Source organism: Aureobasidium namibiae, assembly GCF_000721765.1.
Source record: "Aureobasidium namibiae CBS 147.97 unplaced genomic scaffold scaffold_8, whole genome shotgun sequence".
Lineage (NCBI taxonomy): Eukaryota > Fungi > Ascomycota > Dothideomycetes > Dothideales > Saccotheciaceae > Aureobasidium > Aureobasidium namibiae.
The window spans coordinates 724325-738055 of record NW_013581201.1 but is presented as its reverse complement, the minus strand read 5'-3'; the positions used below and the strand labels follow the sequence as shown (position 1 = coordinate 738055).

At 52.5% G+C, this 13731-nt stretch overlaps 6 protein-coding genes across 6 annotated transcripts; 2 read left to right on the top strand and 4 right to left on the bottom strand.

The window, feature by feature from the left end:
• Nucleotides 1-65: 65 nt before the first annotated feature.
• On the top strand, nt 66-1633 carry M436DRAFT_81846 (Pex24p-domain-containing protein; the record flags this gene model as incomplete). Its single annotated transcript, XM_013572333.1, has 2 exons — nt 66-430; nt 490-1633. The coding sequence occupies 2 exons, from the start codon at nt 66-68 to the stop codon at nt 1631-1633; spliced, it is 1509 nt and encodes a 502-aa protein (XP_013427787.1).
• A 316-nt stretch (nt 1634-1949) lies between these two features.
• M436DRAFT_81845 (uncharacterized protein) lies at nt 1950-3361 on the bottom strand (the record flags this gene model as incomplete). The annotated part of the gene is made up of 2 exons (XM_013572332.1): nt 1950-2894; nt 2945-3361. The coding sequence occupies 2 exons, from the start codon at nt 3359-3361 to the stop codon at nt 1950-1952; spliced, it is 1362 nt and encodes a 453-aa protein (XP_013427786.1).
• A 668-nt stretch (nt 3362-4029) lies between these two features.
• M436DRAFT_81844 (uncharacterized protein) lies at nt 4030-5262 on the top strand (the record flags this gene model as incomplete). The annotated part of the gene is made up of 3 exons (XM_013572331.1): nt 4030-4422; nt 4477-4737; nt 4792-5262. The coding sequence occupies 3 exons, from the start codon at nt 4030-4032 to the stop codon at nt 5260-5262; spliced, it is 1125 nt and encodes a 374-aa protein (XP_013427785.1).
• Nucleotides 5263-5875: 613 nt separating this feature from the next.
• Nucleotides 5876-6256, bottom strand: M436DRAFT_33557 (uncharacterized protein; the record flags this gene model as incomplete). Its single annotated transcript, XM_013571924.1, has 1 exon — nt 5876-6256. A coding segment is annotated over one exon (381 nt), but the record flags the coding sequence as incomplete, so codon positions are not given.
• A 1605-nt stretch (nt 6257-7861) lies between these two features.
• Nucleotides 7862-9953, bottom strand: M436DRAFT_72767 (uncharacterized protein; the record flags this gene model as incomplete). Its single annotated transcript, XM_013572259.1, has 2 exons — nt 7862-9526; nt 9585-9953. The coding sequence occupies 2 exons, from the start codon at nt 9951-9953 to the stop codon at nt 7862-7864; spliced, it is 2034 nt and encodes a 677-aa protein (XP_013427713.1).
• A 1309-nt stretch (nt 9954-11262) lies between these two features.
• On the bottom strand, nt 11263-13590 carry M436DRAFT_46967 (DNA helicase; the record flags this gene model as incomplete). The annotated part of the gene is made up of 5 exons (XM_013572146.1): nt 11263-11356; nt 11465-11525; nt 11581-13007; nt 13059-13091; nt 13160-13590. 5 exons carry the CDS (start codon nt 13588-13590, stop codon nt 11263-11265), a joined length of 2046 nt encoding a protein of 681 aa, XP_013427600.1.
• Between the last annotated feature and the right edge of the window lie 141 nt (nt 13591-13731).

Here is a 13731-nt window from a genome sequence, read left to right as displayed (position 1 = left end):
GTGATTGAATAAAACATGACACGTGCAAGCAACACGGAGAACGACTGAAAGGAACTCCCAAGACAATGGACGACTCTACGGGTACATCGATGGCCAACCGGGACGAGCCCATTCCCGTCATTCAAATCCCGTTCAATACCGATGACACGGCACCGCCAGAGACGGAGCAGCAAAAGCTAGGGAGAAGAGAGAGGATCAAGCAGGAGGCTGAGAGGCTGAAGGGGAAATTACAAGATGTTTCGACGCAGTACAAGACAACGCAGGGGAGCGTGCAGGAGAGGCTCTTTAACACGCTACTGGAACAAGTCTTTCCACAAGAAGCCGAAGACGACGGCACGCCCAAGAAGGACCGCCGCTCGAGGCAGTATGTCGACAAACCCCAGTTCAGTCTACCAGTCATGTCGGCCAACTTTCGTCGCTTCAATGCAAGGTAGGTCCTGCTCCCTTTTTTCAAGTGCTGTATTGCTTGCTTGCTGATCACTCTATCAGAATTGGAATTGTCTTTGTCTTCCAAAATCAGATGATTCGCCTCTTCACCTGGCGCGTACCCACACATACCTTGTCATTCCTGGCTGTCTACACTCTAGTGTGTCTGCAGCCCGCCCTGGCTCCCGTCGTCCCTCTGGCAGCCCTTCTGTTCTTCGTCATGATCCCCTCTTTTCTAACGCGACACCCTCCACCTCCTATCGCAAATCCTTCTTCCTCGGTCGACGCAGCCGCCGCCGAGCAATATGCAGCGTATGGCTACTCGGGCCCGGCCGTTGCTCCTCCCCAGCGTGTGAAGCCTGCTCCCGAGATGAGCAAAGACTTTTTCCGCAACATGCGCGACCTCCAAAACTGTATGGAGGACTTCAGCCGTGTACACGACGGTGCTATTTCAGTCATCACGCCTTACACTGACTTCAGCAATGAGCGTTTGTCCTCGGCTGTCTTTCTTTGCTTGACTGCCCTCGTGAGCATCGCTTTTCTTGCTGCACACCTCGTACCATGGCGTGCGATATTACTGGTAGCCGGTTGGGCCGCTACAGCTGCAGGTCATCCCCGCACACAAGAACTCATCATCAACGCAAGTTCTCTAGCCCAACTCCAGCTAATCTACGACCGCATATGCGTAGCTGGCAGCGAATGGGTCGAATCAGACATTGTGCTGGACGAGCCCGCCGAAGTCCGCGAAGTCGAGATCTTCGAGCTGCAAAGACTGCAAAAGCACAGTTTGGGTGGTGACGAAGGTGCAGTGCTCGAAGGAGAATGGGAATCTTGGTTATTCACACCACAGCCATATGCACCCACGTCTCCATCTCGGATTGCTGGAGCGCGTCCAGTAGGCACTCAGTTCTTCGAAGACGTACAACCCCCGCTTGGCTGGCTATGGCGAGACAAAAAGTGGACGCTCGATTTAGGCTCTCGAGAATGGGTCGAAGAACGTTGCGTTTCTGCTGTAGAAATCGAAACAGAAGGCGAACGATGGGTCTACGATCTCGAGACCCCTGACTCAAAGACTAAGTCGGCCACTCTTGCTCCGCCGAAGAGCTGGGAGGAAGGGCCCACCGTCTCGAAGAAGGGAGAGTGGAGAAGGAGGAGATGGGTGCGTCTTGTGGAGCGAAAGATCGTCAAGGTCAGTCCTGAAGATTGAAAAGGTATTTATGTCCTTTGATGTCGTTGCTATCTTTCGTCGTGCGGGCCAAGACTGATCGGGGATCTTGTAGATGGTTGATGGACCTCCAAAGCCTACGATCCTAAACGCACTCGACCCTGGCATGCTCAATCCAGGCGCTGTCAACCCCGCTTCTGTGTTCTGAGTTTACAGTTGATTTGGTTGCACAGTCGAATAAGTACTCGGGACGACCTATATGTTTGGTCGCTTTGACGGAGTCTTCATTGATCCAGCCTAACTTTAGAGTTTGTCTCTAACATACTGATACCACCTGCAAGATCATCTTCTCCATATTCTAAGAAGGCAGAACATCCTCGAGGGGAAGCAGACCTAGCTCATCTGTAAGATTCCTGACCTGTCCCGTGAGCTTGTTGAGCCTCTCTCTGAGTCCCTCATTCTCGCTTTCAAGCACAGCAACATCGTTCGCAACCCTCTTGATGTTCTTCTGGAGTTTGTCCACTTGTGTGCGTCGCTCGCGTCTCTCCCCTTCCATCAACCCCTCGAGGCGTCTGATCTGCTCTTTGACACCACTGTCTCCCAGACCAGCGTTGACCTTTTCGAGTTTCAAGATGCGCGACTTCAGCGTTTCCATGGCGTTTGGATATGATTCCTGTTGCGTGTCCTGCTGGTTTGGGGTCGACATGAATTCCAAGGCCAACAGTCTGGGCTGTATCTCTTGCCAGGAGTTGCGTGAGAGTTCCAGTTGGCCAACACGCTCTGTGAGGGTTGCGTTTGCCGACTGAAGGTCAAGGACGATTTTCTCGTGGTTGGAGAAGTATCTGCTCAGATCTCCGAAGCTGGTGCCACTGGGCCCGTTGGTCAGGCTCGACTGGGTCTCTGTTGAGCGATCGTTCATCTGATACGGATCCCCTGGAATAGAACCTGCTGCCGGACTCGCTGGCTGCTCGGTTCTGGTCATGCTGCTGTTTGGAGGAACGAAGTCTGCATGACCGTCTACATCTGCCAACGTCCAGTGGTCCTCGGCTTGTCTGAGATCCGGAGAGGCTCTATAGCTGTCCGCACTGCCTTGAAGGTTAGAGTCCAGTGTGTAAACCGACTCTCCTCTAGATTCCCTAGGCGTGTGGTATGTTTCGTCAGCGTCGCGAACGAACACTAGTTCGAACGGTTCGAATGCTTTTCCACTCATGGATGCTCTGGTACGCTTAGCAGGAGGTTCCGTGGCTTCTCTGTTGTCCGTTCTGTCGAGTGCGCGTTTTGTTGCCCCGCTGTTGGGCCGGTACTGATAACACGTCAGCACTTATCCTGTCTTTGTGAATATCTTTTACATACCGTATCATCCAGATTCTTGCGGACATTGCTGGCGCCATTCTTTCCACCATTGGCTTGAGAGCACAGACGATGCTTACGGATACAGCGAGCACAACCAGTGGTCTTTGACTTCTTGCCAAGCGTAGACATACACGCCCTATCTTCCTTCTCACACAGCTCGCAACGAGGACTACGCTCTTCACCATAGTGGAGATCCAGGCGGAGTCTTTCAGCCTCGGGGTTGGTGTGCTTGAGACGTTCCCAATAGTAGGACCCTTTACTTTCGCTGTAGTCGCCTAGGTAGAGGGGAGGGTGCTGTCGGAGCACTACGGCATCACGAGGTACTGCTCCTTTTCCAGGGTTGTACTTCGTCACGGGAGGGAGTTGGACGGGGAGGCGACGTGGGGTGTCTTCACCCAGTTCAGGAGAAGCGTTCATTATTGAGATGCGATTGGATTGTGGGGAGGGGTGTGAAAGCGGCAGGGAAGAGGTTTGGAGATAAGTGGAAGAGGTTTTGTGAAGAACGGTTGGAGGAAGGGAGGGCAGAACTGGAGTAGTGATGGAGTGTTCTTATGCCAGGAAGGAGATTTCGAGAGTCACGCCTGCCATTTAACGGGCCCATAAAGTAACTCAAAGTCACGCCCCATTTGCGGCCTCGAGAGCGGGAATGGGCCCTGTGGCCCATTTCCTTCGTACTTGCCTCTCGCAACCTCTTGATGGCAGGATCAGGTGAGCAGGTTTGCGGGAAATATTTGGACTTGTTCGCGTCAACAGAACCCTCCGTCTGCAGAGCAGGGACCCGTTTACTTGCTCTGTTTGACGGGGGTCGTCCGAGATCATCCGATTAGACATAAAGAAAGATTGGTTCTCATCCAAATCAAGCCAGGACCGATGATGAGAATTAAGTCAGCAGGAGACAGGGACGAGGAAAGCCCTTGCTCTGACCCTCTCAAATTGACTCACTACACTGTCAAGCCGAGTATAAAAGAACACCCCCATCTATAGATAAGAGCCTTCTTTTCTCAAATTCTATTTCTGCATCCAAGTTTGATCCTCCTCTTCCTTCTACCGACAGAACATCTCTTCCTCTTCCCCTCACATCCAAGATGTCTAGACCTCGGGAGCCACCTCGACCTGATCTTTCCAAGACTTTCTGGACACCACCATTCCCCTGTCAAGAAACAGGTGTCGTGAGACGAGCGCACCCGATCCCCAAATGGGGAGACTACAACTCCAACACTGGCCTATATATCTGGCAGATAGTAAGATTCTGGGGACGCGTCACTCCTGCTTACGCATCGAAGATCAAACGCGCGCTGGCAGGCATGTGGTATGGTGTTGAGAACGACCCACGCTGCAATCACTGCGAGAAGAAGGATCGCTTTTGTACACGAGTGACGACCGACGTTCGTGGTGTCACAATATGTGCAAGATGTCTGATAAGACCAGAGAGTCACTGTTCCTTTGCCAATGGGGACAAGAGGAATCTCAGTGCCACGGTATGTCAAAAATCAACATAATTTCTGTAAGTAACTATACTGATTTACAACAAGAATGCGGTTAGCGGTAACGGAGATGAAAATAAAGCAAGGGAAGGCTCAGACGATGAATCTCTTGCGAGATGGCACAAAAGGCTTAAAGAAGCAGAGGAACAACGGGCATGCCAGAAGCCTGTAAAGAGCCATGGAAGGCGAAGGCTCATTGTTCAGGATGATTCAGACGATGATCTCCCTGTCAAAACCGTCCTAGACCGTCGCAGAGCCAACGGTCGGCATGAGGTTAACACCGCAGAGGCACCATCAGATGGCCTACAAGTAGATGGTCTGCAAGATGAGAGTCTACCGCGAACGTTCATCGAGATACCATAGTCACCTTCGTTGTCTTCCCTCTTCGGCACTCCATCCGGAACGTCTCCTGTCTCAAGACCGACAACACCTCCTGGCAATCAGGCGCTCCTCTTGAAAGACGGTTCCAATAGCGGGCCCGTTGACAAAGGCAGGGGAGGGCATGGGAGTAGAGGCGGCTACTTTGGCGCCCAGGGTCCCACCGAGGGACCTCCGATCAACGCCCCCAAGGAACCTAGAGCGATGCGTGAGGTTGTCTCCAACAGAACCAGCTATCCAGCAGGAGGAAAAGCTCAGATCGAAGAATGTCTGTGTGCTCTAGAGGCCGAGAACAATCGATACCGGGCTGAACAGGGTTTGGGCCGAGACCGCATTGTACAGCTCGAAGAACAGATCAGCCTCCTTGGACAACAACAAGACCATAAGCTCAAGCAAGCGATACTTGATATCAGGGAGATGGTGAACCATGCCATCAACCAGATGATAACGCGATGAGAGGACAAGGCTCTATCAGTGACAGAGAATGCGTATGTAGCTATAGAAGTGCAAAGAAATCTTGACAAAAATGACAGTGTTCATTGGGATCCGTGATAATCAGGGCTCTCTTTGGATATATCTCACATGGAGAGATCACTGTGCTTTGTGAGAGCGAGGAAGTCAATCTACACCTACGCATGCCAATCAAGATGAACAATTCAGAGGGTCTCTTCTCTAGAGAGGAGAGGAGAGGACTTGTTAGTATCATGTCTACATTCTGTCTAACGCTATCCTTGGTTCTCAGATTCCACGTCACGGAAAGTTATGCTCGTTTACAGCAATAGTAACAAGAGTCCATTTGCTTCATCTAACTCCGGCCCTCTCTCATAAGTGCGCAACAGAGGAGGTGACACCTTCAAGATGCATAGTCATTTTCAGATAGTAGGTCAGCCCGAGGAAAGCCCATAGTATCAGAGCTCTCAATGGTTGCTTCCTATCCACTGAGGAAATTGTGCATTGTTATAGCCACTGCAAGACCTAGATCTAGTTATGGAAAGGAATCAGGGCCAAGGCAGCTATTGTGAGGTTTTCAGTTGACATCAATGCACTATCTAAGGTTCATTTCCTCTCTCAGTTGCTTGATATGATCCTGAAGGTCATTCATCCCTGCCTCCAGCCCTCCTTCAAGCCGAGCAATCTTGTTTTGAAGCCTTTTGTTCTCGTCTTCCAACCGCCTTATTCTGGCTTTCTCTATCTTGATTTGTGTCTCCATCTTTATGATCTGGGTTCCATCAAACGCTTCCACCTTTTGGCTTCCATTCGCAAAGTCGGCACGAAGAGCAGTCAGCTGGGTTTGATGATCTGCTGCTTGCTTCTTGATTGTTTTTCTGAGAGTTTCGAGCTCACTCTTGTATCGCTCGTCGATGAGTGCATAGAGGCCCTTTTCGATATGACTGAAGCCGGACGATTTGAGGTCCTGCGAGCGTTGTCGATGCGTGCGTACATGACTTCTTAATCCGTCGCTCTCTGTAGGAAGATGTACATCTGCGCCCAATGTGATGCTCGAGAGGCGACTGTCTCTACGCTCCGCAGTAGATGACTGATCAACAGCGGTGTTGACTCGAATCTCGCCATCGGGAACCAGATTAGAAGCCATCCAACCTGAACCAACCTTCGGAGAGGATATCTCGAAACCATCTCGGGGAGCTTGTTCAGACTCTGCAGCGAACTGGTCACTCTGGGTCCTGACATGAACCACTTCCTGATCATCAGCAGTGGCTCTGGCCGCGATTGTTTGATATCGTGTGCGCTTGGTGAATGTCTTGCCCTTGTCACTTGTTTCGAGTTCGTTTGCTTTACGCTTCTGTGAAATAGGCTGTTGGACGATGTCCTCGCAGATATCAACATCCGATCGAGAGTCTTCAACGCTCGTTTCCGTACTTTCGACCGACTTGCATGTAGCATGTACACGTCGGCACTTGACACAACTTTTGTTGAGCTGATCTTCTTCTCCAAGAAACCACATGCAAGCTCGATTCCGATTTTCGCACACGTCGCATCGAGGCTGTCGTTCCTCGCCGTAATACATGGCAAGCAGAATTCTCTTTTCTTCGGGATCGTTAACGTCCAACTTTTCCCACCAGTACATGTCTTTGGACAGGTTGTTGTTGTAATCTCCCGCATAGAGTGGTGGATGTTCTCGGGTCATGACAGCGTTGCGAGGTACGGCCGGCCGATTTCTACGTGTTGCAGGACCGGGACTAGGAAGAGGCATATTTGGTGCTGACATTTTGCTTGAAGCGTGGTCGGGAGAGTAGTCGTGGGCCACTTTCGGACGTGTGTGCAGACCAGAAGCAGACCGACTTCGACGATGGAAGGGCTGAATTATCGAACCTCGAAGCTGCAAAGGAGAGAACGAGTCTCACATGAAGTTGAAGAATGATTTCTGGAAGGAATCATATCGGTCCTTTGACTCACTTTTGATTCTTGCGATAACTTGCGCAGCGGACCGTGGTGTCTTCCCAAGAAGGTTCCTTGGTCCACGTGGCTGCTCAGCCCCGACAGGACCATCTTTCGCCCTGTCGGTGCAGTTCCCAGTCGGAGATGTGATAGTAAGCAGGAGAAAGGACATGACAGTCGATGGTATCACATCCCCATGTGCAAAGTTATGTCACGCGAGGCTTATAGAAATGCACAGTCCCTTTGGCAAATGAGAAGTATTCATCGAGAAATCCGTCCTCATCGGCTCTCTGTGGACTTTGCTGTCGTTTAAATACAACTGTGCATCTTGATAGTCTCGGCGCCGCCTGAATGCTGTTATGAGAACGGCGTGGTACAACGAGGGAGAGTCTGAAGCTTGATTATCATGAAAAGGGTATCAATCATTCATATGTACGTACGGCGGCAAAAGAGGAAATATAAGTCGAGAAAGGAAGTCTATGGCGTAAGAAAAAGAAAGAAGAAGGCAGTGCCGCTAGAGATTGAGAAACAAACACCCCAAACTTTGTGATCCGCTATGCATGAAAAGAATTGAACAAGAGTGAAGAAAGACATTAGTGGTAAGAGAGCAGCGGTAAGGATGCAGGACAGATGTATCAACAAGAAACGGGCGAGAAGATCAGAACATCTCGTCTTCACTGAATCGATAGGCGCCCCTCTCTTCGGCAGGTGTGCGGTAATTTTCGTAGGGAGTTGGTGGCTCGATGCGTTCATGTTCATGGTTCGGCGGCGTTTGGCGGACCGAGCTGCGAGGAATACTCCTGCGGCCACTGTCGACAAGCGCACTACGATGGCGAGAGCCGTATTCGCTGTCTTCGCCAGAGTCACCAGAAAAGCGACTTTGGATGCGAGCGTCAGGTCTATCGAAGGCACGCAAATACTGAGGAGGGGGGACAACAGTGGCGGGTGTAGATAGGGCGTTGTATGCTTCTAGGCGTGAGGCGCTGCGGCCACCATCTGACTCGGCGGGAGTGCGAGGTCGTTGTCCTTGTGGAAGGGCCTGTGCCGAGTAGCTGCCCCAGCTACCACGCGAAAGTTGCAGGCGGGTGACTTCGTGCTGGAGATTGCGAACTTGATTCTCGAGGGTGCGGCGGGCGGAACGCTCTTCGGAGAGCATATTGTAGAGGGCGGTGAAAGTTCCGTTAGCCGTGACAGCGGTGCTACGCAGAGTTGGAGGAGCAAGGTTGAAGCGATCGCCGTTTGTGCTACTCTGGCTGCTCGGCCCCCATTCGCGTTCCATGATATCGCCAGCATCTTCGTAAGCTCGAGCGGGGGCTTGCAGGGGTTCAACAAAGATGCTGGGAGGTTTCTGGCGATGCGAGGATCCCGGTGGCTCGGTCGGGGCTACGGCTGATGGGCTAGAGAGGGCAAGGTTGGACAGCGAGCGCTGGAAATCAATGAGATGAGCCTCGAGCTTGGCGACACGGGACTCGAGATCAGTTGTAGCATCCGGAGCAGGCGTAGTCAGCGGGCGGCTGAAGGAGCGCAGAGTCAACTGCGGTGATAGATTCTTGGTAGGCACCGATGGACCGCGTGTCGGCGGAAGCGAGACAGCATCAGAGCGTGGCAGAGGTGGATGTGCCGACAGTGGTGTCGGGACCGAGACGAACTCGGGCTCCCTCACGAAGTGCTCGGGTACTTCGGGCACGTCAGGGACATCAGGCACATGGGTTTCGTCAAATTCGGCATCGGCCGGAGGATAATCGTAGATGGGAGCCTTCCCAGTCGGACTGAGGAGCACGCTGGCATAGCTCCGTCGCCAATACTCAATCTCGCCAGTACGGTCCCGGAAAGGTTCAGCAGCGATCATAGCTTGCTTCAAATCGTTGGCACTGCGCGACCTCCTCTTGTCCATCCTCGACGTGACAGTCAATCCAGCGGATGTCTGCTTTGTGTCTACCGTCTGCTGTCCGACACCAAAGCTTGCATCCGTGGCTTTTGTGTCTTCACCCTGACGCGGTGGGTCTGAGATGTCGGCGGCCTCGTTGGCAGTTATGATCAGGCTGGGTAATGTGGCCCTCCGCTTCGGGCCATGTTCACGGGTATAGAATGGGTTGCCCAAGTCTAGAGGCTTCAGACGGGCGCTCTTGGGGAATTCGACGGCATTATTGGGCGATGCGTGTGCTGGGCTGTTACTCCTGTAGAGGGATGGGTGTTGCGACTGGAAAGGAGCGGAGAGAGGACCAGCGAGCGGAGTAGCCAAGGGCGCAGAGATGATTCGCTGGTGGATGGCGTCGGATGGATGCGTGTGAAACGTCTGCGGTCGCTTGGGTTGGCCGGGGTCCTGTATGAGTGTTAGTACTGGTGCATGGTCGAATTCCTGTCGTATCCGGCCAACTCACGCTCTTGTGGTAGCCATGGCGCGAGGCTTCTGTCCGTGGCAAGGCAGGCACTTCGGGAATGTCGGCCTTTGACTTTCTTCCAAACAAGCGGCGCACGGCGTTGCGTATTGAGCCCTTCCTCTCTGCTCCATCTGGTCCTGTGCCATTGCCAATCGAGTACCGCGCCGACTTGCGTTTGCGGGGCTTGGAGGTCGTGTCTGTGCTGCCTTCTCCGTCTGCCTGGGGTTGTGGCTGTTGTGCTGCCGCCGTCACCGAGGTGAAGTATTCAGCTGAAGGCCGTCCATACGAGACATTGTCGGCTGCTAGCTCGGGTCGCGCTGGCCGGATGGGCGGCGAGCGAGTCCGTTGTGTGGTTACTGATCCGTCCATGGATCCATGCAGCAGATTGACAAGGTCTGTCAAGTATCAAGCTGGTGCCGTGTGTCGCAGCAATCCGAGGGCAGACGATTAAAACAATGCTGACGAGCAAAAGACTGGCGTGGTTGAGTAACGAGCGACAAGGGTTGCTAAAGGAATGGACGAGTGAGATGGCCACGACAAGAGTCGGCGTTAGGAGACAGCAAGCTGCTTTCTCTGGTATAGCAGGCGCAGCAACACTCGAGCAGAAACGGAGACGGAGATGCAGAAGACAAGCAAAGACGGAAGGCACGGCCTTAGCGAAGGGCCATACCAGAGAGTCAGGGACAGGCTCGTCGCTTGCGAAATGGGCCTGCTCGAGAGATATAGCCGGGAAGAGTCCGTTCCTCCAACCGTTCAGCAGTAGTGACTTATCGAGCAGGAACCGTCTCCCGATTGCTAGGTATTCGTTGCGGGGATCGCGCAGACGTGGCGTTTGCTTGCTCTTAGCCCAATAGCTTCTGCATTAGTCGTCGTTGTAGTACTGTTTCAGCATCTCCCACCACATGGCAACGTTTTGGGGCTTTTGGGTCCATCTCAACCTTGATTCGCCCATCCTTCCAACTATCTTCACCGCGCCGTGAATTAGACATTACCTCTCCGACTCGTGAACATTGTCCTCTCGACCCGAGGCATACTCTCGTCTTGTGACCACACATCCAGGACCGTCAGCAAGGAAGAATACTTCATCTCCAAAGCCACACTAGCCGAAGCCTATTTTTATCAAAGATGGCTGCTAAGCTGCTTCGCAAAGCCCTCGGACCTCTACAAGGCCTTTGGTCAAGCAACATCTGTCAATGATGGCGCAACTACTTCTACCATCATCGTCGCTTCGAGAAATCTAATCGCGTCCTATCTGCCCGTTCAGCTTGACCGTTGCGCTCCCTGCGCTCGTTGGCGTCGAAGAATTGCCTGCTATAACGGGTTGCAGTCCTTCTCTTTCGGCACTGTTAATCTCCCGTCGCGCTTTTTTGCTGCCAAGTACTTTGTCACTTCGACCATTCGGGTACATCTCACCTCCGACTGTGCCGATCTGGAAGGCCGTGGCCAAAGACATCTGCTCACGGTCCACGTCCTCGCATTCTCCTGCCCTGCTTTGCAATCACCGACCGCATCACCAGACAACAAGGATACTTCTGTTTTGTATCATGCGTCGTGTGTCGCCTCTTGAAACCATCACCACAATCAGCTGGACCGGTCATGCGATCCAGCGCAATTGTCTGTCACTAAGATAAGACATGCCGGAGTTCTTTGCCGGACCAAACCCTCTATCTGTCACACATTACTCCTCGCGTAGTACGTCGTCTAGATCCGGGTAGCGCAGGTCCGCATTCTCCTCGAGGAACTCCATCCAGCTCTTAAGGAACTTGCTACCACTATGAATACCGCAGGAGCGGTAGCCGGTTAGCTTCAAACATTCTTGACTTGCGCGCGCACGCATGTGACATGCAGGTACGGTCTCCTGCAAGGGCGGGGTGACTTACCGGCCTACGGTCTCGGAATCGCCAACTACACAGAGATGTCGCTTTGGTCGAGTCATGGCGACTGTGAGAAGTTGTGGTTAGCGAGGCGTATTGAAACTGCACATGCCGTCTCTTACCGTTGAGTCTTCGCTTCTCGGCGAGGAAGCCTACTTCGTGCTCTGCATTGCTGCGGACAAGGCTGACCACCACAGCCTCCTTTTCTCTGCCTTGGAACCCATCAATACTCCCGAGTTCGATGCCAACAAACTTCTCTTTGAGCAGCTGTGACAGTACAGCAAGCTGGCCATTGTATGGTGTGACAACAGCAATGTCTTCTGCTTTGACACCAGCATCGACCAGACTCTGGACATGCTTCTTGACGATGGCTGCTTCGAGTTCATTGCTCTTGCTCTCTCCTAGGAGGCTGCTCTTCGACTTTGGTGCATCATCGCCATCGTCTGTCTTTTCATAGAATTCGCCACCCTGTGTGTCCCAGAAGACCACGGGTTCGGTCGTATCCTCGGTCTCCTCGACGTCGTACGGCAAGTCTTTTAACAGCCTTGCCTTGACACCCTCCGCCGCCTTGAGTTTCGACTCGTACAGTGCGGCTGATGGGAACGCATTGATCTTCTCGTGCATGCGGTATTGGATAGTTAGCATGCGCTTAACGTCATCCCCATAGAGATCAAGCATGCGGTCAAAGAGCGTGGTCTCCAAGCTGACGTCGCCTAGATCTGCCTTGGGCTTACTTTTGTTCGACTTTGAGTTGGAGCTTTTGATGGTAGGTGGGAGTTGCAGATGATCTCCGGCGAGAATCAGCTTGCTGGCTCCACTCGTCAAAAGCGGTACCCAACACTGTGCTTCCAAGGCTTGACTAGCTTCATCGACAACAACTATGTCGAACTTCTGATTCTTCAGATAGAAGCCTCCCGATCCGTGAAGAGTCGCAAGGACGACTTTACTTTCCCGGACAAGACTGTCCACACAAGAGGCTTCGCGCTGGCGGTAGTCCTTGCGCAACTCCTTGATCTCGCCATATATGGCTTTTCGTTCTCTGCCGTTTCTCGTTTTGCGTATACTCGCTTGTTTGGCATCCATCTCATTGCGAATGTCTTTGACCAAGGCAGCGGCATCACTGGTGCGAGTCAGGATATCCAGACTGTGGTTCAGGACTCCTGGCAACAATCGGGCTGGGTGGCCAAGTCTGACCATTGGTACTTTGTGTGGTGACAATCTCTCAACGATGTTGTCGACCGAGATGTTGCTGGGTCCGCAAACCAACAGCCGAAGATCTTGTTTGAGACACTGACGTATCAACTCGATCAATGTGTGAGTCTTTCCTGTTCCCGGCGGTCCGTGAATAAGAGCAACCTCAGGAGAGGCGAGAGCAAATTTGATGGCTTCCTTCTGTGAGTCGTTGAGGGAGGGATCTAACCACTCAAGGTCTTTTGCCAGATCTCTGGGCTGGACTGACACTGCTAACGACTGGCCAAAGAGAACGCGCATGAGCGTAGAGTGCTCGCTCTCAGGCATCTTCAACAACTTGGTCATGACTTGGTTCATTCTAGCCATGAATCAGTCATGGGCACTCAAAGTCTTGAAATCATGGTGATACCTCTTGTACGTAACATCATTCGCGAGCTTGACACTATAGAGACACGCAACCTATCAGCCAACAATATTCTTGTCCATGACGAACGTGCAGGATCAACACACAGCCAAAGCTTTCCGCCAGGGATATCAACTTCATCCTTGTCCAGAGCAACAACAATAATCTCCCGCAAGACCTTGACAACGACACCTTGAATTTGTTTCTTCTCCATGTCCTGACGCTCTTTCTTCTTCTCGGCGCCCTTTGGCTGCTCGGAAACACCGACGATATCGCCCACGCGCAATCCATGTTCGGGGAGTTGAGTTTCAGTGCCGGCGATGGCAGGGTCCAGAGAAAGTTCGACTAGAGACTTACCACCCAGGCCGGTGCGCTGAGCGCTCACAGCGAGATTTAGGACAGCCAGACCGGCGCGAGCGAGAGTGGATGGAGCATGAGTGGCGGTAAGCAGAGCCGTTTCTTCGAGCTCGGCGTTGAGTTCTGCAGCTAGCAATCTTAGCTGCTTGTCAGCAAAGCTAGGTACGTCAATTGGAGCCATGTTATGTTCTTGGTGTTGTGAACAAGAATCGGTGGATGCTCTGTGAGTTTCGCTTTCACATGCAGACGGTGACGTCGGCCTTGGCGGAGCGATAAGATAAGGAAAGTCGCTCCTCCACGTTTGCTCGCAATGGTCAGCATA